At 43.9% G+C, this 25,216-nt stretch overlaps 1 protein-coding gene across 1 annotated transcript; it reads left to right on the top strand.

Moving 5' to 3' along the window:
* Positions 1 to 813: 813 nt before the first annotated feature.
* Positions 814 to 24,974, top strand: LOC140195836 (extracellular calcium-sensing receptor-like). The gene is made up of 6 exons (XM_072254472.1): positions 814 to 926; positions 9,471 to 9,762; positions 11,324 to 12,157; positions 20,006 to 20,233; positions 23,857 to 23,980; positions 24,067 to 24,974. The coding sequence occupies exons 2-6, from the start codon at positions 9,505 to 9,507 to the stop codon at positions 24,972 to 24,974; spliced, it is 2,352 nt and encodes a 783-aa protein (XP_072110573.1). The 5' UTR covers positions 814 to 926; positions 9,471 to 9,504.
* The last annotated feature ends 242 nt before the right edge of the window (positions 24,975 to 25,216 follow it).

Raw genomic sequence — 25,216 nt, 5'->3', positions numbered from 1 at the left:
CTTGCAAGTGGATCTATTGATTGTGGAATCAGTTCAGAATAGTCTGCATCGCCAGTGCAGGAGCCTTATGTTTGCAGGGTAATACATGTACCCGAAGCTGGAGGCATTGGGCCTAATTTTTCTCGCGTCTGTCCAATGGTATCAGTGAGAAGAGGACATGGTCTCGATGGTGGGCTTCTCTAATGACAAATTCTGCTTTCTTGCGACAGTACTGCGTGTAAATGTGCTCAGTGGTGGAGAGGGTTTCCGCTGTGATTGATTGTGGTGTATCCAGAGCTTTATGAGGTCTTTTGCATTCCTGAGCATTGCTGTGTCCAGCGATGGTTGTTTTTGCAGTTGTTTTTAACTTAGATATAATTCCATTTATTCATGACCGGATCGTTTGTCTGATGACTAAATTGCATCTAAGGTGCGAATTATAAGAAGCGTGAAACCCTTATACACTCCAGGTTTCTTCTTAATTCATTGGAAAATCTTTACACCCTGCTGGGAGAGCAGACTTACATGCATCGAATAAACGTTATTTCATATTTCTAAAAAATTCCCCAGGCATTAATCAGATGTACCTAGAATAATACAGGTGTCCCTAAGGTACCATATCATCACGGGGAACATAATACATTATAACTATGGTTGCACTTTTGAACCTCTTTGGGACTTCATTTCGTATTAGAGACAATATAAATACACGATGATCTGACCGTGACAGGTCCATGTAACAGAACAATGTCTCAATTTCTGCTTTTCATGTTCCTCGCCGCCGCGCCAGAAACGCATGGGATCCTCTGTAAGCGTCGATCAAAAGACAGTTTGCCGGACTTAGTCAAGGATGGTGATGTCATTCTTGGCGGAATATTCGCAATACACGATCCGATTCATGACTTCCATACGTTTACCTTTACACCGAAAAGTACTGAGTGCATAAGGTGAGCTTACGTCTTGTAGACCGACATTTCCTTATCACGCCGTCTAAGAGAAACTGTTTTCACTCATTGAGTCAATCTTTCAAATTTAGAGCTAATTATGAGTCGATAATTTCGTGTACCGTTGACATTGTCCTTTATTGTTCTTCGGCAGCGTGGTGAATTGTTAATTTTACCATGGTACCTCAAGCGCAAATAGTTGAATTAACGTCTTCTTGTGTCTTAAAAACATAAATGTTGTTATTCAGTATTTCCACTGCCACTCTGAGATTAAAGCAAAATCATGCAGAAAAATACAGCTTTGAAGGTAATAATATGCCTTACGTTTCTTCATCGTGCGGTTGTATTGAACAGCGCAATTGCGTCTGGCTTCCAGCTCAGAGATCCTAGTAAAACACGTCTGACGGTGCATCTTCACTGAGGAAGGTGCTTGATGAGGTATCGCTACGCTTCGTTTGGGAATTGAGTATTCACCTAAAGGAGTGTGTCCATTAAATCCGAACTACCAGGATCCGATCTCATCAGTCAATGGTTTTCCAATATGATGCTGCAAACGATGTGCTGTGAACGGATAGGGGAGAGCCAGTGGATGTGGTATATTTGGATTTTCAAAAGGCTTTTGACAAGGTCCCACACAGGAGATTAGTGTGCAAACTTAAAGAACACGGTATTGGGGGTAAGGTATTGATGTGGATAGAGAATTGGTTGCAGACAGGAAGTAAAGAGTGGGAATAAACGGGACCTTTTCAGAATGGCAGGAGGTGACTAGTGCGGTACGGCAAGGCTCAGTGCTGGGACCCCAGTTGTTTACAATATATATTAATGACTTAGATGGGGGAATTAAATGCACCATCTCCAAGATTCCGGATGACACGAAGCTGGGCAGCAGTGTTAGCTGTGAGGAGGATGCTAAGAGGATGCAGGGTGACTTGGACAGGTTAGATGAGTGGGCAAATTCATGGCAGATGCAATTTAATGTGGTAAATGTGAGGTTATCCACTTTGGTGGCAAAAACAGGAAAACTTTATTATCTGAATGGTGGCCGATTAGGAAAAGGGGAGGTGCAACGAGACCTGGGTGTCATTATATACCAGTCATTGAAAGTGGGCATGCAGGTACAGCAGGCACTGGAAAAGGCGAATGGTATGCTGGCATTCATAGCAAGAGGATTCGAGTACAGGAGCAGGGAGGTACTACTGCAATTGTTAAAGGCCTTGGTGAGACCACATCTGGAGTATTGTGTGCAGTTTTGGTTCCCTAATCTGAGTAAAGACATTCTTGCCATAGAGGGAGTACAAAGAAGATTCAACAGATTGATTCCTGGGATGGCAGGACTTTCATATGATGAAAGACTGGATCGACTAAGCTTATACTCGTTGGAATTTAGAAGACTGAGGGGGGATCTTATTGAAACGTATAAAATCCTAAAGGGATTGGACAGGCTAGATGCAGGAAGATTGTTCCTGATGTTGAGGAAGTCCAGAACGAGGGCTCACAGTTTGAGGATAAAGGGGAAGCTTTTTAGGACCGAGATTAGGAAAAACGTCTTCACACAGAGTGGTGAATCTGTGGAATTCTCTGCCACAGGAAACAGTTGAGGCCAGTTCATTGGCTATATTTAAGAGGGAGTTAGATATGACCTCTGTGGCTAAAGGGCTCGGGGATATGGAGGGAAGGCTGGTACAGGGTTCTAAGTTGGATGATCAGCCATGATCATACTGAATGGCGGTGCAGGCTCGAAGGGCCGAATGGCCTACTCCTGCACCTATTCTCTATGTTTCTATGTTTCTAGTTCTATGATAGATGTTCAGTAATCCACTTGGGAGATATAATCGATGCAGACGCAAAAGCCGGCAGTGCTGGAGTCAGCAGTTAATGTAAACAGTCAGCTGAAAAATCTCAGCGAGTTGGGCAGGATCTGTAGATGGAAATATACAGGCAATGTTTCGACTCGACGCGTTCACCAAGTCTACATACTGTCTGACCCGTTCAGTTTCTCCAGTAGCTCGTATATTTGTTTTTTTCTTAGTATGAACACTATCCGTCACCAAGGCATTAGGCCGTAGATTCAGAGTCTGACTTCGATCACGATTGTACTGATTTTATTCAGGAATGCAAAATTTTAATGTTAAGGAAATGCTGATTTTACGTGCAATGTTGTGACGTATAATCGGGTTGTCATAAGACCATATAACCATCAGAATTAGGGGCAGAATTAAGCCATTTGGCCCATCCAGTCTGCTCCGCCAAGCAATCATGCCTGACACCAGGAAATCTGCAGATGCTGGAAATTCAAGCAACCGATATAAAATGCTGGTGGAACACAGCAGGCCAGACAGCATCCGTAGGAAGAAGCACAGTCGACGTTCTGGGCCGACACCCTTCGAGGGTTTGGCCTGCTGCGTTCCAGCAGGATTTTGTGTGCGTTGCATTCACGGCTGATGCTGTTTTCCCCATCTCGATTCCATTCCCGGCTTTCATCCCGTAACCTTTGATGCCTTGTCCAATCAAGAAGCTATCAATCCCTGCCTTAAATACAATGTCAGCATTACTAGCGACCACGCCTCCAGAGATGCCTGTAGTAAGAAATTCCTCAAATTCACCACGCTCTGTCTAACGAAATTTCTTCGTATGTCTATTGGAAATGCAGGCCCCCGATCCTGAGGCTTAATCCTCTTGTCCTAGACATCCCTCACCCCACCACCATCTCTCTAGGAAACATCCTTTCCACATTTACTCTGTCTAGGTCTTTCAACATTCCAAAGATTTGGATGCAATCCCACATAATCCTTGTAAATCTCAGCGAGGCCAAACTTAGAGCTATTGTAATTTCTTCATATAAGAACCCTTTCATTCCAGGAATGATCCTTGGGAACGCCCTCTGGACTATCTCTAATACCACCACATCTTTGCTCAGATGAAGAGCCCAAAACTGTTTAAAATACTCAAGGTGAGGCCTTGCCAGTGCCTTATAAAGCCTCAGAATCACATCCCTTTTCTTGTTTTCTAGACCTCCTGAGAGTAATGCTGACATTGCATTTGTCTTCCTCACCACCGACTCAATCTGCACGTTGACCTTTAGGTTGTTCTGCACAAGGACTCCTAAGTCCCATTTTATCTCAGTATTTTGGATTTTCTCCCCGTTTAGAAAATAGTTTGTCCATTTATTTCCACTAACAACGTGCATGTCCATGCATTTCCGACATTGTATTTCATTTGCCACTTTCTTGCACTTTCTCCTAATTTATCTGGCCTTCTGCAGCCTACCTGTTTCCTCAACCCAACCTGCCCCTTCACTAAACGTCGTATCATCTGCAAACTTGAAAACAAAGACACATTTTATCACCTGAATCATAATATACATAGGTTAACCAGCAGCAATCCCGACACAGACTCCTGCGGAACACTAACAAGTTACTAGCAGACAACCAGACAGGATCCTTTCAATCTCACTCTACCTTCTACCAATCAATCAATGTTCTAATCATCTTACTAACTTTCCTGTAATACATTGGACTTTTAACGTGGTAAGCTGTATCATGTTTGGCACCAAGTCAAAGACCTACTGAATGTCCAAATAAACATCGTCCACTGCATCCCCTTTATCTATCAAATTTGTAATCTCCTCAAAGAATTTGAACAGGTTCGTCAGGCAAGATTTTCCCTTAAGGAAACCATGTTAACTTTGTCCTATCTTGTCCTATGTCTGCAAGTACTCCCTAACCTCGTCCTTGCCAGTAGACTCCAACATCTTCCCAACCACCGAGGACGGACTGACTGCTCTATAATTTTTCTTCTGCTGCCTTCGTCCTTTCTGAAAGAGTGGAGTACTATTTGCAATTTTTCACTTCCCTGGCACCAGGACAGAGTCCAATGACTTTTGAAAGATCTTTTCTAATGACTCCACAACCTCCTTCAGAACCCAGAATTGCAGTTCATCTGGTACGGGTGACTGATGTACCCCTAGATCTTTCAGCTTTTCTAGCACCTTCTGCCTTGTAATATTAACTGCACTCATTTCTCTAATTTCACACATTACATGAACTGGCACACTTCTCGTGTCTTGCACTGTGAAGAGTGATGAAAGTATTCATTTCGCCTGCCATATCTTTGTCTCCCGTTATTATTACTCTATTTACCCAGCCACATTTTACTGTTGTCCTATATGCACCCTCATTTCTGATTTTTCTTTACATACTTGAAAAAGCTTTTACTATCTACTTTGATACATTGTGCAACCTTGCCTTTATACTTCATTTTTTTCCTTCGAATGATTCTTTTAGTTGCTCTTTGCAGGTTTTTAAAAGCTTCCCAATCCTAATACCCTGCCTTGCCGCTAATTTGTGATTTGTTGTGTGCCCTCTCTTTTGTTTTTGTGTTAGAGTTGACTTCCTTGCCTCCCACGGTTGATAAATTTTACCATTTGAGTATTTTTTTTCATTTTTGGAATACAACCGTCCTGCCCCTTACTTATTTTCCCAGAATCGATTCCCAGAAGCTTCTCCACTGTCATTTCTGCCAGCAGCTTGTTCCAACATCTCTCCCATACCACTGTAAATTCCTTTACTCCTCTGAAATATTGATATGTCAGATTTTGCTTTCTCCCGATGAAATTTCAAGTTGATTTCGATATGTCACATATTTCCACTGATTTGATGCCATTCTTAACCAGCAGAGAAAGATCATGTGCATCTGTTGCGGTGTCACAAAGTATGTACCACAATCGGGTGAAATTTATACAGAATTTCTCCCCGTTTTTGTTGTCGAAGCATCTGACGTTCTCACCTTGTTACACTGACACCTCCTGCAGTTCATTTAACATAAAAACGCATATATTATTTCCTTAAAACGGTGTGTTGAGGAATGCAACAACAAAATTCAGCATATATCGTGACAGTTAAAGAGAAAATGCGGTGCAAATTGTCAATAAAGTGCCAAACGGGGTCGATTGATACTGTTTAGACATTCCCCATCTTATTGCAATTCGGGAGCATTCGATATTATTATTACAGCGGGGTAGAAAAATTACTTGTGCATAATTGTATGTGTGCTGTAGCTCTATCTTCTGCGCAATGGAAGCAAGAAAGTCTGGGTGTGTGGGGCCTTCGGTTATGCTGGCCGCTTTACTGAGAAAGTACGGATATGGCGGTCGTGGTGAGGTGCGTTCCATAATGGGCGGCTCAGTGCCCACAACTCTCCGAAGTTGCCATTCCAAGCTGTGGTGCATCTGAATTGGATGGTTTCTCTGCTGGATCGATAACAAAAGATCGTACTTTCAGTGGGAACTGCCAAATAGTGTCAGTTTCTAAATATAGTTTCTGATAGTGTTCTACCTTCTATTTTAATTGGCAAACAACCTGAACGATGTTGGCAGTCACAGTATCATGAATCAGAGAAGCTCGCAGCTGGTCCTTTCAACCCACATTGACTATGCCGACCGTCCTGCCTCCCGACATTAATCAGATACCCCGCATTATCTCCGTATGTACTATCCAAGTATCTTCCCGAAAGCCTTTGAAGCTTTGTAATTGCGTGGGTACAATGTAACTGCAACTATGCTAATGAAAGGAGGTTTCAGCATCTATGAACATTGAAATCTTGGAAATGGGTTTTTCTACGATGTTATTAATGTAATGGCTTCTTTGTAATGATTCACTGCTAAGGCTAATGTAATGGCGTCTCTGTAGCATTCACTGCTGAGCTAACGTTTTTCTGTAGCAGCAATATTAGGGTTATGGCTGGAGATAACAGGACTGTAGTATGCATGTTAACCAATCCGAGATTGTTGCTTTGTCTTGTGTACCTGGAAAGTTGTTTTTTTCGCGGTCTTTTATCGAGGAGAGATCAATAGGGAAGACGCGTGCGGAGAGGGCTGGTAGACCACCGGACGGAGTGGACGGGGATCTGAGGGTCCGAAGGTCGGCGACGTTCGGAGGAGACCAATGGTGGAAGAATGACTACTGAGTGAGCTCCAACATGAACTTTTGACTTGACTTAGGCCGCTTTTTTTAATTTCTTTACTAAGCCTATATTCAGATTAAGATTCATAAAGTTCAATCATTTAATTGCATATGGTGCACTATCTGACATTTTGCGTTGTGGGTTTGTAACTGGGGGTACATTACATAGCGTCCACACAAACTTGATCACCCAATCTGGCGGGACCGAACGCTGTTTCCCCTAGATGAACACAAGCTGGAAGAGCCTGAGAGTTAAAATAGGTTTGAACAGTTAGCTACTTTAACGGTGTGACACGATTTAAGGACTAGCAAAGCGTTGATCTGATTTTTATGTTGTTATTAACACTCTAGTTCGGCCGTACCTGTAGTATTTCATTCATTCGGGGTCATCAGAGGGCATGAGCTATAAGAGTAGGTCGCACAAACTTGGCTCGCTTTCTGCAGAGAAGCGGATTTTGAGGGGAAGCCTGAGAGAAGTTTATAAAATTATGAGAGATATGGGTAGAATAGACAGCCAGCATAATTATCCAAGGATTAAAATGTCTAAAACTCGAGGACATAGGTGAGAAGAGCCAAGTTGAAAGGAAATGCCCGGATAATTTTATAAGCCGAGATTGGTGGGTCTCTGAAACACACTGCTGGGGGTGTAGGAGACAAAGCAAATATAAAACATTTAAAATGTTATCGGCATATGAATGTGTAGATAATGACAGTGGTGGGGATAGGGACATGGTATATGCAGAAAGAATTACTTTTATTCCCACATGTAAGAGCCAAAATAATTAAGGCAAATTCTTTGTTCCTGGAAATCCAAGGAGCACACACGAAATGCTTGAGGAACTCAGCAGGCCTGGCAGCATCGATGGAAAAGAGTAATTCTTGTAAGAGTAATTCTCGGCGGGAGGAGAAGATGGCCGCGCTACGCAGCTCACAGCGGCCACTCCGGTGGTGATGTCTGTTATCTGCCAAGTAGGGTGCCGTGCACAATCCTGATTTGATGGAGACAGACGTGAGAGCACGCAGGAACATCTGGTGAAACTTCTGAAATGCCTGGTTCGCTGCTGCTTCTGCTACTGTATGATCCAGAGTCTCCGGAGGGGAAGGCCCCGCCTCCTGGATTTGCTTGCTGCTGGACGGCCGGGGCGGAGTCGAAGCGCTTGGCAGATGATGGTGCTTGGTGCTCGGTGTCGGAGGCTCGAAGTTTTCGGACGGACTCAGAGACGGCTGCAGTCGGGAGCTTCCAATGGTGCGGCATCGGCAAGTTTGCGGCGCTTGGAGGTTCATGGCAGGGAGAGTTTCTCCCTTCTACCATCTGCGTGAGATGATGAGGCTATCGGAAATTTGAGACTTTTTTTTTACCGTGCCCATTGTCTGCTCTTTATCAAATTACAGTATTGCTTTGCACTGTTGTAACTATATGTGATAATTATGTGGTTTTGTCAGTTTTAGTCTTGGTTTGTCCTGTGTTTCTTGTGATATCATTCTGGAAGAACATTGTATCATTTTTAATGCATGCATTTCTAAATGACAATAAACGAGGACTGAGTGTCCTCATAATCTAATCTAATCAGTCGACGTTTCAGGCCGAGACCCTTCATCGGAACCTACCTGGACTGTAGAGTTACTCCAGTATTTTGTGTGTTAGTAGTATAAATGGTTCGGCACAACATCGTTGGCCGATAGTCTTCTTCCCTCTCCAGAACTGTTCAATGGTCTGTTCAATTGTCTATTTGCATTTTCATTAAAGTAAAATCACTCAGATGTATTTTCAGAAATATCGTAATTGCAGAAGAAGCGGATACACTTTATATTATGAGTTATTATGTGTCCACTCCACCCAAATTTTATGTCAATATACGTTGGATCCATATTAGTTCCAGCAACGCCACCGGAATTTAAAACGTCTGAAGGAATCTTCTAATCATTCTCTGTGAATAACCTGACAGAACAACCATTAGAAATCGCTTTGCCAGAGCGGAATCAGTCCTCGTAACGCAGGATTAAGCCGGTCTGCAGAAGCTGAACATCTTAAGCAGCACAAACTGAATTCTGGAGGAACTCAGTGGGTGAACAGTCTCTATGGAGGGGAATAAAGGGTCGATATTTCATGAAGAAACCATTCAGCATGACTGGAGAGGCTGCTGTGCTTCGGCCAGGCTCCGCTTCTTCAACTATGTGAAATACTCCACGCGTCCTTTCCAGTCCTGATGAAAGGACTAGGCACAAAGAGTGACTATCCATTTCCCTCTGTAGATACCTCCCGACCTGTTAAGTTCCTCCGGCATTATCTATGTGCTGTTTTGATCTGGTTATCCGAGCGCTGTGTATTACTGAAATTATGGTTCCTCTCGTGTATTCTCCTTTGGCATGCATTGGCTCCTGTTTTGCTTTTGTGAAGTGGAGCGGGTTTGGTATCTTGAGTTGGTGAAATAAACAAGATCCACTGTGCCTCCCGAGCCCAGGTCAGTACTGTGAATATCCTTTATTGACAACAAGAAAACATTTATATTTTAAGACATTGACGTGACATCTGATTAAATTCGGAATCTGGGCACTTTTATTATCTCATCTAACATTTATCCCACAGCTTTGATTTTGAAATCTTCCGACTGGTGCAAACAATGATTTTTGCCATTGAAGAAATAAACCAGAATGAGATTCTCCTCCCGGGGATTACACTCGGGTATCAGATACACGATGACTGCTCCTCCCCCGCAATTGCCTCGAAAGCAGTGCTCGCTTTGATCAACGGAGAAGAGGAATCGATTGAATTCCCTCAATGTAGAGGTTCCTCCAACGTCGCTGCCATTGTTGGTTGCGATTTATCTACAAATTCCATCGTAGCCGCAAGGACAATGGGATCCTTCGGGATTCCGCTGGTAATGTGTCAAATATTTTATTTCATTTTTACTCTGGAGGTATCGTATCATTATTCGCAGGAACACAAACATATGATCTTCACGCGCCTTAATTTAGGACTATAGTAACACAATAAAATCGTTACTAGAGGTATTTAGATTTTAGAGTGCTTGATATCCATCATATACAATATTCTATCGACCTGATATCCAGCAGAGATTCCGGAAGGTGTTATAGATCAGGGAATTAGTGCAGATAAGCTCACACTAATTATTAAGTGCTCCCAATACCGTGTGTCTTAAATAGCCTTTTATACCAAGTGTAGCTCCTTGCCTTCTCCTATGACTGAACTACTAGGCCCGGATGAATCGTTTCCACTGACGGGAGAGAGGGGAAATGCGAATTTTCTGGAGCTTTAAACCAGTCGCTTCCAGTGGATGGGGCTCGTTAGCCGTAGTCTACAACTTATCCAAAGAAAAGGAAAACTCTGCCCTTAGATTTATCCTGTCTTGCTGATATACCCACTCATGGGGAAAGCTCCAGGATGAATCCCAGAGGAAAATTCCTAAGGTGAGCTTCCTAAGGCAGTCGAAGCTGAGTTCAACGCGGACGAGCAACTCCAGTAAAGCTTCTGCTGTCAAACACTGTCGGTCTACGCTGTTTCTTCGAATTCATCAGCTGAGTAGATAGGTGGGGGGCCTGCAGCACGCGTAGTTGTTCACTCTCCACATCCTACTGCCCTGTCTTCCGCATCATGCAGAGAGGTGGGCCGCAATTTCTATGGTCGGCCTCGACAAACGGAGGGTCACTTATTTCCACCAGAATAAGTTATGAACCATTGCTAGTAATTAACTGTAAAAGAAAATATATTTAGCCCTTTTTAAACAACAGCTCAAGATCGGAGCCTTCGGCCAAAGTAATTAATCAAAATCATAATTAAACTGGTGCCTTTGTGTATGCACTGCCCTCATCACTTCGTTCGGTCTCATAAAGAGGTCCCTCTTATTTGCTTACACAATTCACCCTGCCAGCGTAATGCAGGCACCTTCACCCTCTGGGTAAAACATTTGCTTGGCAAATCTATATTAAGCATAACCACTTTCACTTTAAATACACGTTCTCTGCTTTAAACATTTAAACATTGAAGAAAGATACCGGTAATCCACACTGTCAATGCCTCTCATGAACCTCTGTCAGTTCTCTCCTGAGGCTCAGACATTCTGGTGAAAAGAATATAAATATATCACAACTCTCCTTATAGAATATACCATATAATCCAGTCAGAAATCCAGTAAATCTCTTCTGCACCTCTTTCAACGCTTCAACTTCGCTCCTGTAATGCAGTGACCAGAAACGAATGTAATTATCGTGATTTGTCTTATCAAGTTTTAGTACCAGAAAAATAAGTAGTTTATGGTAGAATGCAAATTATTTCAGTAATTCCGGTTTTATATTTTTCACATTCTTCATAGTTATTGCAGAGGATTTTAAAAATATCACCACGAACCAAAAAAAGTACATCAGTCAATTTCATTTAAAAACACAAGCCGGGGATTTATCAATTTATCTCCTTCTCTACAGGTTAGTCACTACTCCACCTGCTCCTGTCTCAGCGATAAGGGAGAATATCCCACTTTTTTCAGAACTATCCCTAGCGACCAGTACCAGTCTAAAATCCTCGCTGAACTGGTGAGAACCTTTGGCTGGACTTGGATTGGAACCATTAGAAGTAACACTGATTACGGTAATTTGGCAATGCAAGAATTTGTGGAGCATGTGGAAAACTTTGGTGTCTGCATTGCCTACTCAGAATCATTTTACAGGACCGACCCAGCAGAGAAAATCAGTAGAGTTGTCCGGATCATTAAACAGGCGTCTACTAAAGTGGTAGTGGCCTTTGTTCACCCTGGTGAAATGCGAATTTTATTGAGTGAGATTTGGCAGCAAAATGTAACCGGAATCCAATGGATTGGAAGTGAATCCTGGGTAACAAGACACTTTCTTCCACCTGAACAAAGAGCAATTTATCTCACCGGGACAATTGGTCTAGCCACGCAAAGGACAGAGATAGATGACCTCAGAGATTATCTTCATAACGTCCGTCCTTCCAATTTCCCTGACAATATTTTGGTGATGGAGTTTTGGGAAAATTTATTCACCTGCTCCTTTAGCATAGACAACGGGACAATTCCAGATAACTCTCAAGATCAAGTTCGGCAATGCACTGGAACGGAACAGATAGAAGGGATAGAAAATAGCTATCTTCCAGCGATAATGGATGGTAGTTCATACCACGTGTATAAAGCGGTCTACTCCATTGCTCACGCACTGCACGACATGTTCACCTGTGTGGAAGGAGACGGACCCTTTGTGAATAACTCATGTGCTCATATTGCAAATTTCGAGCCTTGGCAGGTAGGTCTATATCATTATCAAACAAAGCAGCAAATAGACATCACCGACAGGTATGATTGTAGTTTGTGGCTTATATCTTTCAATTTTCATATGCGGGTAATCAAACACTGACGGCTATATTTTAGCAAACAATTCTATTTGTGCCGATCAAAAATTAATTCTAAGAAAGCGGTTTAGACCATAAGAAAATAAGACATAGGAGCTGATTTAGGCCATTCGACCCTTCGATTCTGCCCCGCCAATTCTGTATGGCTGATCGATTTTCATCTCAATATATGCTCTTGCTTGTTCCCATAACTTTTCACACCGTGACTAATCAAGAAACTACCAAGCTCGGCCTGAACTGCACCATATTACCTCGCTCCACAGCTCCTATAGCAGCGAACTCTACAGGTTCACCTCCTTTTGGTAAAGAACATTCTTCCAAACTCTATACCAAATGGACATCGCTTTGTATTGCGGTTGTAGTCCTTGGTGCTACAATCTCCCACCAAATGACCAAATGAAACACCTCTTCATATCAATTCTATTAGGCTTTTCAACATTCAATAGGATTCAGTAATATTCCCCACTCATTCTATTTAATTCTAGAGAAAACAAGCTTAGAACCTTCAACCGCTGCAAATATGATAACCATTTCATTACCGGAATCATTCTTGTTGATCTCTTCTGAAACCTCTCCAACGAAAGCACATCCCTTCTTAAACTCCTCACAATATTCCAGGTGCCACCTAACCGGTGCCTTACAGTACATTACATCCCTGCTTTTGTATCCGAGTCCTCTTGAAAGGAACGCAGAAATTTCATTCTTCTACCTCACCACGGATTAAACTGCAAATTAAACTTTCCGGAGCTCTGCAAATAATCTATAGTTTATTCCTGCTAACAAAGTGCATGATCACACACTTAGCGACACTGTCGTGCATCTGCCACATATTTGTCCATTCTCATAATCTGCCTAAGTCCTTCTACAGCCAACCGTCTTCCTCAATAATACCCTCTTCTCCACTTGTCTTCGTATCCTCAGCAAACTTGACCACAATGCCATCAATTTCATAGTACAGATCATTTGCATATAACTTAAAACACCACTGCTGTGGAACATCACTAGTCACCAGCAGACATTCCGAACAGTTTCACGTTATTCCCACTCTTTGCCTCGTGCCAGTCAGTCGTTGCTCGATCTATTTCTGGAAAACCATGGACTCTTATTTTGTTTAACAGCCTTAGGTGCGGCACACTCTCAAAGGTCTTCTGAAAATCGAAGTACACGACATCCATTGATTCTGCTTTGTCTATTATTCTTGTTATTTCTTCAAAGAATTTCAAGTGATTTGTCAGGCATGATTTTCCCTTAAGAAAACCACGATTACTTTGGCTTAGTTTGTCATGTTACTCCAAATACCAGGAAACAGCATCCTTAACAATCGATTCCAAAATAGTCCCAAGCACTGTGGTCAGGGTAACTAGCCAATAACTTTCTAGCTTCTGGTCTCGCTCCCTTCTTAAAGAGTGAAGTGACAGTCCTTCCGAGCTAAGCAGAATCTACTGATTCTTGAAAGATCATTATTAAATCCCACACCATCTCTCAGTTACGACGTGTAGAATCCTGGGGGTCAGTCTATCAGATCCAGGTGACTTATCTACCTTCAAACTTTTTTGTTTCCCAAGCACCAACTCCGTAGTAATCGCAGCAGCACGCACTTCTGCCCCTTGACACTCCGGAACTTCCAACATACTACTCATGTCTTCTTCTGCGAAACTGATGCAAGATACTCATTCCGTTGGTCTGCCTTTTGCTTGCCCCTGTTACTGTTTCTTCTCCACCTTTTTTCCAGCCGCCTGATACTTAGTCCTAACTTTTTTACTCTTTATATATCTGGGAAAGAAAGTTTTTGTGTCAATTTTTGGATATTTTTGGCTGCTTGCCTTTATATTTCAGCTTTCCCACTTATGTTTTTAGTGGTCTTCTGTAGCTTTTTTTATAATTCCCCTTTTCTAAATTCCCTTTAATTTGTGCTTTACTTATATGCGCTCCTTTTCTACATTTATGTTGACTTTGACTTCCTTTGTCAGCTAGTTGCATCATGAGGCAGGCCTTTAGAATACTTCGCCTCATTTGGCATTTATCTCCCCTACGCCTTCCGATTTTTTTCCCAGAAGCTCAAGCAACTGTTACTCTACCTTCCCCTTGTTAGGGTCCCCTTCCACACGCTTCTATCTCGTGCCTGTGTAGTTCCCTTTACAGCACTGACTTTGGCTTCTCCCTCTCCAATCGCCCGGTGAAACCTATCGTTTTATGATTGCTGTTTCCCAAAGCTTCTATAACTTGATCTCCCTATCATATCCGGTTTATTACAGGACACCCCCATCCCCCTAGTGGGCTCAACGACAACTCTGCTCCAGAAAAATCCATCGAGGATCCAGTTCACTAATTCTCTCTCTTAGGAGCCAGCATCAGCTTGATTTTTCAATCTATCTGCGTATTGAAATACCTTGTGGCTAAGCTAACATAGGCTATTTGACATGCTCATTCTATCGCCCGCTGTAATTTTTAGACCATATCCTGGCTACTGTTCGAAGGCTTGTAAATAACTCCTATCTTCGTAGTTTTCTTACTTTTGAGATTTTTTAAATCTACTCACAAGGATTCTATGTCACCTGTTTCTATAGATTAGATTTAATTGTTTACCAATACAGACAATCTGCCTCCTCAGATTATGTATCCTTGGATATTAAGCTGCCAATTAGAAACGTATTTCCATATAACATATAACCGTATAACAATTACAGCACGGAAACAGGCCATCTCGGCCCTTCTAGTCCGTGCCGAACTCTTACTCTCACCTAGTCCCACCGACCTGCACTCAGCCCACAACCCTCCATTACTTTCCTATCCATATTTCTATCGAATTTAACTTTAAACGACAACATCGAGCCTGACTCAACCACTTCTGCTGGAAGCAAATTTCAGCAATGACTCCGTGATACCAAAACATCACAGCTGCGAATTTCAGACTGGCTGCAAGATGATCTATCCTGCTTCGTAGACTGCGTGCTATCAAACTTAAGACGTTCTATCCCATTTTAGTCAAACTTTTCAAATTTGTCCTCCTTTCACATTGCAAACTGTCGGACTGACTGCAATTCTGTCAGAAGTGCGGAGCAAGGGTGGACCCAAATGCCGGACATAAACACGTTTTGTGGGGTTAACTAAATTGAGTTTATTACTCGTTGCAAGGAGAGCAAAGCGGAAACGGAAAAAGCGTAATGGACAGGGATTCAGGTCCTGGACTAGGCTGGGCTCAGGGTCTGGGCCAGGACAACGAGCATGGATCTCGGAGCCAGGACTTTATACATGGAACCCCAGAGCCAGGACTTGATACTTGCCACCACGGAGCCAGGACTTGATACTTGAACCTCGGGACCCAGACATGGACTTGGTACTTGGAACTCGGGACCCAGACATAGACTTGGTACTTGGAACTCGGAACCCAGACATGGACTTGGTACTTGGAACTCGGGACCCAGACATGGACTTGGTACTTGCAACTCGGGACCCAGACATGGACTTGGTACTTGCAACTCGGGACCCAGACGTGGACTTGGTACTTGCAACTCGGGACCCAGACATGGACTTGGTACTTGGAACTCAAAGACGAGACAAGGAACATTGAGCCGGGACTCCTCCTTTGACACAGGATATGGCGCCGGGACTCCTCCTTTGACACAGGATATGGAGCCGGGACTCTTCTTGTTCATTTAACGGACTCAGACACAGGACATAAAACACTGAGCCGGGAATCCACCTTAGACACAGGACTGAGTCGGGACTCTTCTTGACACAGGGTCAGGACCCTTCTAGGGTACGGGGCAAGGACCCCTTTTAGACACAGGACATGGGTACGGAAACCACGCAACGATATACAGTACTATAACGGGGCAAAATTGAGCTGCAATTAGCGGCGAGCTCTTGACTCACACCGGCGGGTTAACTTTGACGGACCCGCTCTGGCTAGGGACGGCGGTTTGCTGGCGTTTGCTTCGGGAGGAGACTAGGCTTGCTCTGGCAAGAAATTTAGTTGGCTCCGACCAGATGACATTGGCTCGCTCTAGCTTCGGTGACTTCATTAACGCTCTCGCGCCAAACGGCTGAAGCCGCAGTCTTATAAATGCTGGTTCATTCGAGAGTAATCGCCAAGCCCGAGGAACACGGAAAAACAAGGAATTAAAGGGAAACAGGGAGTCAACGGTCCGGATCGTAACACAAACAAAGTAAATTTAAATGGAACCTGATCCGACCCTTGACAAATTCTCCCTATCATCTACCTGTTCTTGCTGACAGCCTCACTATACACTACCGCCGTTTGTGAACGAAAAGTCCTATTCTCAGCCCATCATTCCGGTTCCCATCACCCTGCAAAATTCTTCTAATCCACCAGAAGATAGCCCAATGATTTATAACTTTTAGACCCTGTGCTCTCAGTTTGTCAGCCACGCATTAACTGCCAACTCTTTCCCTATTCCTGCCCTCAATGGTGCGATGAGCAGGTATAGATTTTTACGCTGGAGGTTCTGTTTTCCAGCATTCGATCTGGTTCTCCCTTTCGGATCTTCTCTCTTTGCTTTCTCAAAGGTTTCAAAGGTGCATTTAATGTCACAGAAATGTACGCAATATACATCTTGAATTTTTTTTCTTCACAAACGTCCAAGAATACAGAGTGCCCTAAAAAATGAATGACAGTTAAATGTTAGATCCCTAAAGTACCTCTAGTTCCCCCCATCAACGAATAAGCAGCAGCAAAGCAACGACCATACACCCTACCCCACTTGCAAAAAAAATACATCGTTGCCCCCACAGAGCACTCAAAATTGCAGCAACGCATCAGTAAAGACACGGAGTTGCAGTACCCCAAAGACTATTCGTTCACCTGGTATTCGAGATACCTCGGGCTCTCTCTCCCTAATACAGAGCTAGAGGGAAGACATAGCAAACAACTCGCTGCTTACGATGTTAAAAGCCTGTTGCGTCACTTCTCCCGAGCTCTGTGCCCAAAGAACGGGTCTCTGGGCACACAGCCAGCAGCCAGCTTGCTGCATTTGATCTTCCGTTCCCACGACACACCCGTTTCCTACAGCGACACCGTTCTCGAGTCCGCCCGTCTCCAGAGCCACGAAATCCCAGAACTCTGAAGGCGTACTAGTCTAATAGGCCGTGTGCTTGGCATATCGAATAGCGGCCAGTCGTGAGATCCAGAGAGCGGGTCCCATTCCAGCAAAGAACCGAAGTCAGCATGTAACTCCAATCAGCGTCTTCAAAAGAACCTTGAAATACAAAAAATAGAGATATTGAAGATAGAAGTAGAGCTGTTTCCGAAGATGCAACCAAAGGCGCCATTGTTCTCCTAAGTTCCTCCCAATTCCTATGACATTATTACCAACGTATTTTGGCGCATGGCCAAGTGGTTAAGGTGTCGGCCTAGTGATCTAAAGGTCGCTAGTTCGTGCATCAGCTGAGGCAGCGTCTTGTGTCCTTGAGCAAGGTACACAACCACACATTACTCTGCGACGACACCGGTGCCAAGCTGTATCGGCCCTAGTGCCCTTCCCTAGGACAACATTGGTGGCAGGGAGAGGGGCGACTTGCAGCATGGGCGACTGCCGGTCTTACATAAAACTTTGCCCTGGCCTGCGCCCTGGAAACCTTGCAAGGCGCATATTCATGGTCTCGCGAGACTAACGGATGCCTAAAAAGTTACCAATATGTACCAAAATGTCAGGCTGCTCACTCTCCCTTTTAGAATGTCATGTACCATATCCAATATGTAGAGTATCTGACCCTGGCACCCGTGAGACAGTGTGCCACAGTCTCTCCAAGCTACTCCTCTAACTATGGAATCACATATGACCACTGCATTCCTCCTCTGCCACCATGCCTTCTACGACACATCGCCAGATTCAGTACCAGACAAACGGTTGTAGTGGCTCCCCTAAAAGTGTCGAAAACTATAAACTTTCGATTTAGGAGAACGGCCACAAGGGTACTCTGTTCTGGCTTCCTATTCGCTTTTCCTTGCCTGACAATTAACCATTCACCTACCTCCTTCATCCTTGGGGTTCAGCCTCCAAGTAGCTGCTATTTATCATTTGCTTAGTTTGTCTTATGAGTCGATGGTCATTGAGTTTGACCATAAGACCATAAGACAGAGGAGTTGAATTAAGCTATTCAACCCATCGATTCCGCTCTGCCATTTCATCACGCCTGATGAAAAACCATATTCCATTCACCCCCATACCCGATCAGAGACGGGGCTGACACTGGCCTCTGGAAGGCAACATGCCATCTAGGCCTCTATCTCACGTCCACAGCCTCTCCTATCCACAACTCTCTCTCTGGAGGCACATAACACCGCTACAATCCTCCTCTACCACGTTTCCTTGTGAACCACACCGCCAGTCTCAGTCCCAGAAACTCGGTCGCTATGGTATAAATTATAGAGGGGAACGGCCACAGGAGCGCTCTGTAACGACTCCCTAGTTTCCTTCCCGTTACTCTCAGTCGCCCATTCAGATGCCTCCAGCAACCTTGGAGTGGCCACCTGTCTGTGACAGATGACGATCAATTCCTCCGTTTCCCTGATGAGGCAAAAGCATTTCGGGACGCAGCTCCAGTTCTTCAGTACGTTCTCTGAGGGGCTGTAGCTCGGTGAATGTGGTACAGATATGGTTATTCTGGACTTTGGAGGCCTTTCGGAAATCACGTATCGCTTGCACAGACCACACGCCGTCACTGGAGCCATTTTCACTGCGCTGACTATGTACTAAGAGATGATGAATGAGCAAGAAAAAGCTTACCACATACTTGTGTCGCCCACGGCGGTTATAGGAGAAGCCTACTGAGGCAAAACCAAAAGGCTGCCTTTTCTAACACTGACCCACTCCAACGATAATCCCTGCACTTGCCCCTATATTGTTTTTATTCGACCTTGCTAATGAACACCGCACTCCCTTTGGCCTCCGTTACAGCTACGAAACGGTGATTTGTAAATCCCTCCCCTTCGCCTGGGTGAGATTACCTTTACTTTTTGCTCCTGAGGCCTAATTTCCCCACATTGAGCACGCTAACCTGTAATTGTGGAATGGAGTAGCTAATCTATGGAGGTGCAAACTCCACCAATATCTGTAATTCACGCTTCGATCATTAGCCAAGGACATTAGCTAGCACGAAGGTTGGCGAGGGCACTGGTACAAATTTCCTGCTTTCCAGTGATTAGATCCGTATGGAACTTTCTCCACTGTATTAATTAGTGGTGATGAGGCATCTTCCAACAGACTGGTTCGAAAAGGGCTGCACTGTTTCGGCTTTCCAGTGGCGTGCAATCGCAGAGGACAATTTTAAATAAATACCTAAGATATACAACCCACACCTTCTTATTGAGTGGCTATACCTGGGGATCCACGGCAAACTGTATTATTCCTCGAACACCCTCTACTCTCCCCAAAATATCTGCGTTATACTTCTGACCCGCCTCCAATATTAATGCTGAAAGTCCAGCTGCGGCAGGGAATTACTGGGTCAGGCAACAGTTCAGGAGGTAAATTGACAGTTGATCCAATTCCAGCCACAACTGAAGCCTGGTCCGTCGAGTTTCACTAGCAGTATTTTTTGCATCAACCATTGATGAAAGATTAGATCATCGGCAGTCTCAAATATGCAGCTCTTTTTTTACTTACAAGGTAACAAATTGCAATCATTTACGTTTTCTGCAAATTTGCATGACAGTACTTATGTGGACCAAATCCATGCACCAGTTCAAGAATAGCCTCCATTCATTCCTTCCTCCCTAGTTGCTGCACTACCTCCGCACCGTGAATTTCACGGCGAAAACGGGAGAAACCGTATATTTTGATGAAAATGGTGACTCGGTGCCAAGATACGAATTCGTGAACGTACAAACGAATTTCAAGGGGAGCGTCGACATTGCAAATGTCGGATATTATGATGGCTCGGCTCCGGCAGGGCACGAACTAACGCTGAATGTCGAGAAAATCAGGTGGAGCACGGCTGGAAATATGGTATGGCTTCTTTTATTATGCATTTACACTGGCAAATGAAAAAGAGTTGCATGCCTGTGATATAGGTGATATTGTAGAAATAGATATTGTCGATTCTGCTCTAGCTTAATGTAAGGTGCAGTCTCGACAGTTCAGCCTGTTTTGTTACGAGCTTAGAAGAATGAGGGATCGCCTTATTCAAAGGTTACAGGTCGTGTAACAGATCTTCAGCCATCTGAAATATATGACACTACTTTATGTGGTACTTATAATGCATCATTTCTCAATCGTTTGAGCTTATGGCAAATGTGAACGTCTGTGTTTTACGTGTTCCGAATTGACGTCCTCCTTACGGAATACCGTAAGACGTAATGCGGTATGGCACTTTTCTACATTGATGAAATGTATAATAGTTGCATGGCTAGGAGAGGGATGGTTTGCTTTGACTGCTGGTAACACTAAAAGAGGCGAGCAGGGACAGACGGCACATTTTGCGCGCCGATGTTCCGAGGAGACATTGGATTTTGTATTAGCAAGATCCAATAAAAGGAGCAGCCATTATTTGAGTGGGTCACTGTCAAAACATTGGGGAATTGACCGTGGGTTCTTCTAAGCTTGCCTGAAGAACGTGTTGGAATTCTTTGAGGAAGTTAAAGTGGGATAACGCGGACTCAGTAGCTGTAGATTTGGACTTTAAGAAGGCCTTCGATATCGTAATACAGGGAAGTTACTGCCGAAAGTTAGAGCAGTCGTTGATTGGTAGGGGGCAGTGAATGGGAATAAAGAGATAATTTTCCGGTTGATTGGGAGTGACTAGTAGTGTTCCACAAGGGGTGGTGTGGGGATGCTTACTTTTATGCTGGATATCAATAATTTAGAAGAGGCAATAGATGACTTTGTTGCCAAGTTTGCAAATAACATGATGATTGATGATGCGGCGAGTAATTTTGAGCAAACAAGTAGGCTGCAGAGGACTTAGCCAAATTAGGAGAATAGGCAAGAAAATGGAAAATGAAATGTAATGTTGGCAAGTGCCTTCAAATGTTTTCAAAGTTTTCAAAAGTACGTTTAATGTCAGAGCAATGCATTTTCTTCGCAACAATCCACAAAAACAGACGAGTGCCCTCAAAAACTGAACGAATTACGCCAGCTCCCTCCCTCACGCGCGTAAGCAGCAGCAACCAACAATCACCCCTCCTCACCGGCACCCGCCACCGTGTACTCCAGCGTTAGCAAGGCAACAACAAAGACACAGACTCGCAGTACTCCAAAGATTACGTTGTTCACCCTGCATTCGACATAGTACAGGCTCTCTTCTCTCTGATAAGTAAGAAAGAGACGTCTCAGTTTCACAGCGAGACGGAGAGCATAACAAACAACTACCTGGTTTATGATATTAAAAGTCCGTTGCGTCGTTTTTTCCGAACTCTCTGCACATAAACCTGCGGTTTCTGTACATACAGTCTTAGATTTTCCATCTCTCAAGACACATCAGCCTTCTGCTCTGGCACTCACCTCCGATCCCCCACCGCATCCCCCCCCCCCCCACCCACCCCGCCACTGCCGTTTCCAGATCCACGAAAGCTCGCTCCTCCGAAGGCGAGTGAAGCACTTAGGTCTAGCCCTTGGAGTGCCGAACAATGGCCAGTTATGAAACCCCGAGAACGGGTCCTATTCCCGCAAAGAATCGCAGTCAGTGTGTAACTCCAGGTCAGAGTCTTCAAAAGAATTTTGAAAGGGAAAAAAATAGAAATATTAAAGATGGAAATAGAGCAGTTTCTGAAGATGCAAGCGAAAGAGTCGCCGTTAGGACATTTACTCTCCCAAGCTCCGCCTTCTTGTCGTTTTCATGCGTTTTAATAGTAGAAATAAATGTGCAGACTATTTTCTAAACGGGGAGAACTTCCGAAAATCTGAGATCCAAAGCGACTTGGGACTCCCTGGGAAGAACATCCTAAAGCCTAATTTGCAAGTTATGACAGTGGTGTGGAAGGCAAATACAATCTTGGCATTCATTTCAAGAGGTAGAGAGTACAAGAGCTCAAGGTGTGATGTTTAGGCTTTATAAGGCACTGGTGAAGCCTTGAGTATTCTGAACAGTTTTGAGCATCTCAGCTAAGAAAATATGAGCTGCTATTGAAGAGAGTCCAGGGGTGGTTCACAAGGATGATTCCTGAAATGAAATGGTTGATCATACGTGGAAAGTTTGATGGCTTTTGACTTGTACTCGCTGGAAGTTAGAAGGATGGAGATGGCGGATCTGTTTGAAAACATTCGATTATTTCAAGGCCAGTACAGAGTAGATGTGGAAAGAGTTTTCCCATCGTTCGGGAGTTTAGGACAAGAGGACACAGCCTCAGGATACACGGGCGTCCATTTAAAACAGATATGCGAAGAAATTGCTTTAGCCAGTGGGTGGTGAATTTGTGGATCCATTAGCACAGACACCTGCAAAGGCCAGAGTTGTTGAGTGTGTTTAAGGCAGAGTTTGATAGGTTCTTGATTAAATACAGAATCAGGGGTTACGGGAGAAGGGCGGGGTGCGGGGGTGAGGAGGGTAAGAAAGGATCAGCCATGATTGAACAGTGTATCAGACTTGATGAGCCAATGGCCTCATTCTGCTCCTATGTCTATGGTCTGATAGAGATTTTCGATGGATGTTTGCCATCTGTGCGTTTTGTCGGAAGATTGACTCGGAGTCTATAGAATTGAGACATAGAGGCAGTGAAATCATGGATACTATTCAGACCACAGGTCAAGCAGGTATTTGCTGAGGAAGATCAGCGTGGATAAACCCCAAGATTTGGCAAAGTGTTTTCTGTTCGAGTTGAGTGCAGAAAATAAAGGAGCCCTCGCAGAGATATATAAAACATGCCTTCCCTCGAGAGAAATGCAGGAGGACTGGAGGTTAGCTAATGTTCTTTTGTTACTTTAAAAAGTGCTCAAAGCATAGTTCAGTAAATTCTTGCCCGACGAGCCTGACATCAGCCGTGGTAAGGTTATTGGATGGTATTCCAAGGGGCCGGATATGTAAGTACTTGGTTAGACAGGGACAGATGAGGGATAATCAACATGGCTTTGTAGGTGGAATGCCATGTCTCATCAATTTCAGAGGCTCCCGGGAAATTAGTCCACAAATTCAGCAATGCCTTTGACAATCTTCCGCATGGGAGTTTGTTCAAGGAGTATCAGTCGCTTGTAATGTGCAGCAAGGAGACTAACAGCCGGATCTGGAGCAGCTTGAAAAATGGGTTGAAAATACAGATGGAATTTAATGCAGACCAGTGTGGTATATTGCACTTTGGGAGGAGCAACCGAGGTAGGTGTTACACCATGAGCGTCAGAGCACTGAAGAGTACGGTACAACAGAGAAACCTGGGATGTGTTAGGAATGTGTTCAGATGCAATCATTTACCTTCACTTCCCAAGTCTCAAAGTGGTCGTTTGAGCAACTGCCCTGTATAGCTTCTCATTCTTTATTTATATTATCCCCCATAATTAACTTATTTCAAAGTACATTGATTATTTAGTTTCTTCCTCCTTCTCAAGCTCAATTATAAGGCTTTCTGTCAGTTGTTCAGCATGCTTAGCTGCACTATTTTAAAATCCAATTAGTACCATCCGGACGTTTTCCTCTTCTGCAGATCCCACGAGCTGCTTGCTCGGAACCATGTCGACCTGGAACAAGAAAAGTCACTCGGAAAGGGCAGCCGATATGTTGTTTTAACTGTGTAGAGTGCGCCAGTGGTCAGATCAGCAACGTCACTGGTAAGTGCTGAGATATGCAGCAATTTCTCACATTTCCACAGTTCCGAGCTCCCACACACTATCATATTAAATGATCATTTTCGCAGATTCCACGGATTGTATCAAATGTCCGCTAGAATACTGGTCCAATCACGCAAAAACCCAATGTGTTCTCAAGAAGATTGAGTTTCTATCTTTTGGAGAAGTCCTGGGGATTGTACTGGTGACCCTTGCTCTCGTTGGAGTGTGTTTTACATTGGCCACGGCTGCAATTTTCTACCGGTATCGACATACTCCTATGGTCAAAGCGAACAACTCCGAGCTCAGCTTCCTGCTCCTCTTCGCCCTCCTGCTTTGTTTTATTTGCTCCCTCGCCTTCATTGGAGAACCATCCCGCTGGTCTTGCATGTTGCGACGCACAGCTTTCGGAATTGTATTCGTTCTCTGCATTTCCTGCATCTTAGGCAAAACAATCCTTGTAGTGGTTGCCTTTAAAGCAACTCTTCCTAACAGCAGCGTGATGAACTGGTTCGGACCCCTTCAGCAACGCTTGGGTGTAGTCGTCCTTACTTTTTTGCAAGTTATAGTTTGCGTTGTCTGGCTAGGTGTTTCACCTCCCTACCCCCTGAAAAACATGAGTTATTACAGAGACGTCATTATTCTGGAATGTAACGTGGGCTCATTGATCGCCTTTTACTTGGTGTCGACCTATATTGCTCTGTTATCCATTGTGTGTATGGTGCTTGCTTTCCTCGCCAGAAAACTCCCGGACAGTTTTAATGACGCCAAGTACATCACCTTCAGCATGTTGATCTTTTGCGCTGTTTGGATAACTTTTATTCCAGCTTATGTGAGCTCTCCGGGAAAATACACCGTCGCTGTGGAAATGTTCGCTATCTGGGCATCAAGTTTTGGTCTGCTAGTCTGCATTTTTGCACCTAAATGTTACATTATCTTACTGAAACCGGAGAGTAATACAAAGAAAAATATAATGACGAAAGAGACTTCATTGTAGCTACCAAAGTCCCTTCGTATTATTACATCAACTGCGTGTGTAATCCTCGTCCATTAAACGTATTTTGAATCTTTTTTACGTTTCAACCAGTTCATCGGTTCATTTTGACAGAATTGTTTAAAATGTATTACATCTGATGTGAATAGTTTAGGTTCGATTTTGAGAATGTTTAACAGCGAGTATGACCAGGAAGTAATGTGAGGTCTGATTTCTATGTACGTTTACTTCATCATTAAATGTCA

The sequence above is a fragment of the Mobula birostris genome, chromosome 4 (assembly GCF_030028105.1).
Source record: "Mobula birostris isolate sMobBir1 chromosome 4, sMobBir1.hap1, whole genome shotgun sequence".
In the NCBI taxonomy this organism is placed as follows: domain Eukaryota; kingdom Metazoa; phylum Chordata; class Chondrichthyes; order Myliobatiformes; family Myliobatidae; genus Mobula; species Mobula birostris.
The sequence above is the reverse complement of the archived record's forward strand: the minus strand, read 5'-3'. Positions and strand labels throughout refer to the sequence as shown.

What these genes read in the sequence shown, in the direction of transcription:
- LOC140195836 (XM_072254472.1), top strand. Translation starts at nt 9,505, where the DNA reads ATGATTTTTGCCATTGAAGAAATAAACCAGAATGAGATTCTCCTCCCG. An exon ending in CAAATTTCGAGCCTTGGCAG is followed by an intron (nt 12,158 to 20,005) that starts GTAGGTCTATAT and finishes CTTCCTCCCTAG; the next exon opens with TTGCTGCACTACCTCCGCAC. An exon ending in GGAGCACGGCTGGAAATATG is followed by an intron (nt 20,234 to 23,856) that starts GTATGGCTTCTT and finishes CCTCTTCTGCAG; the next exon opens with ATCCCACGAGCTGCTTGCTC.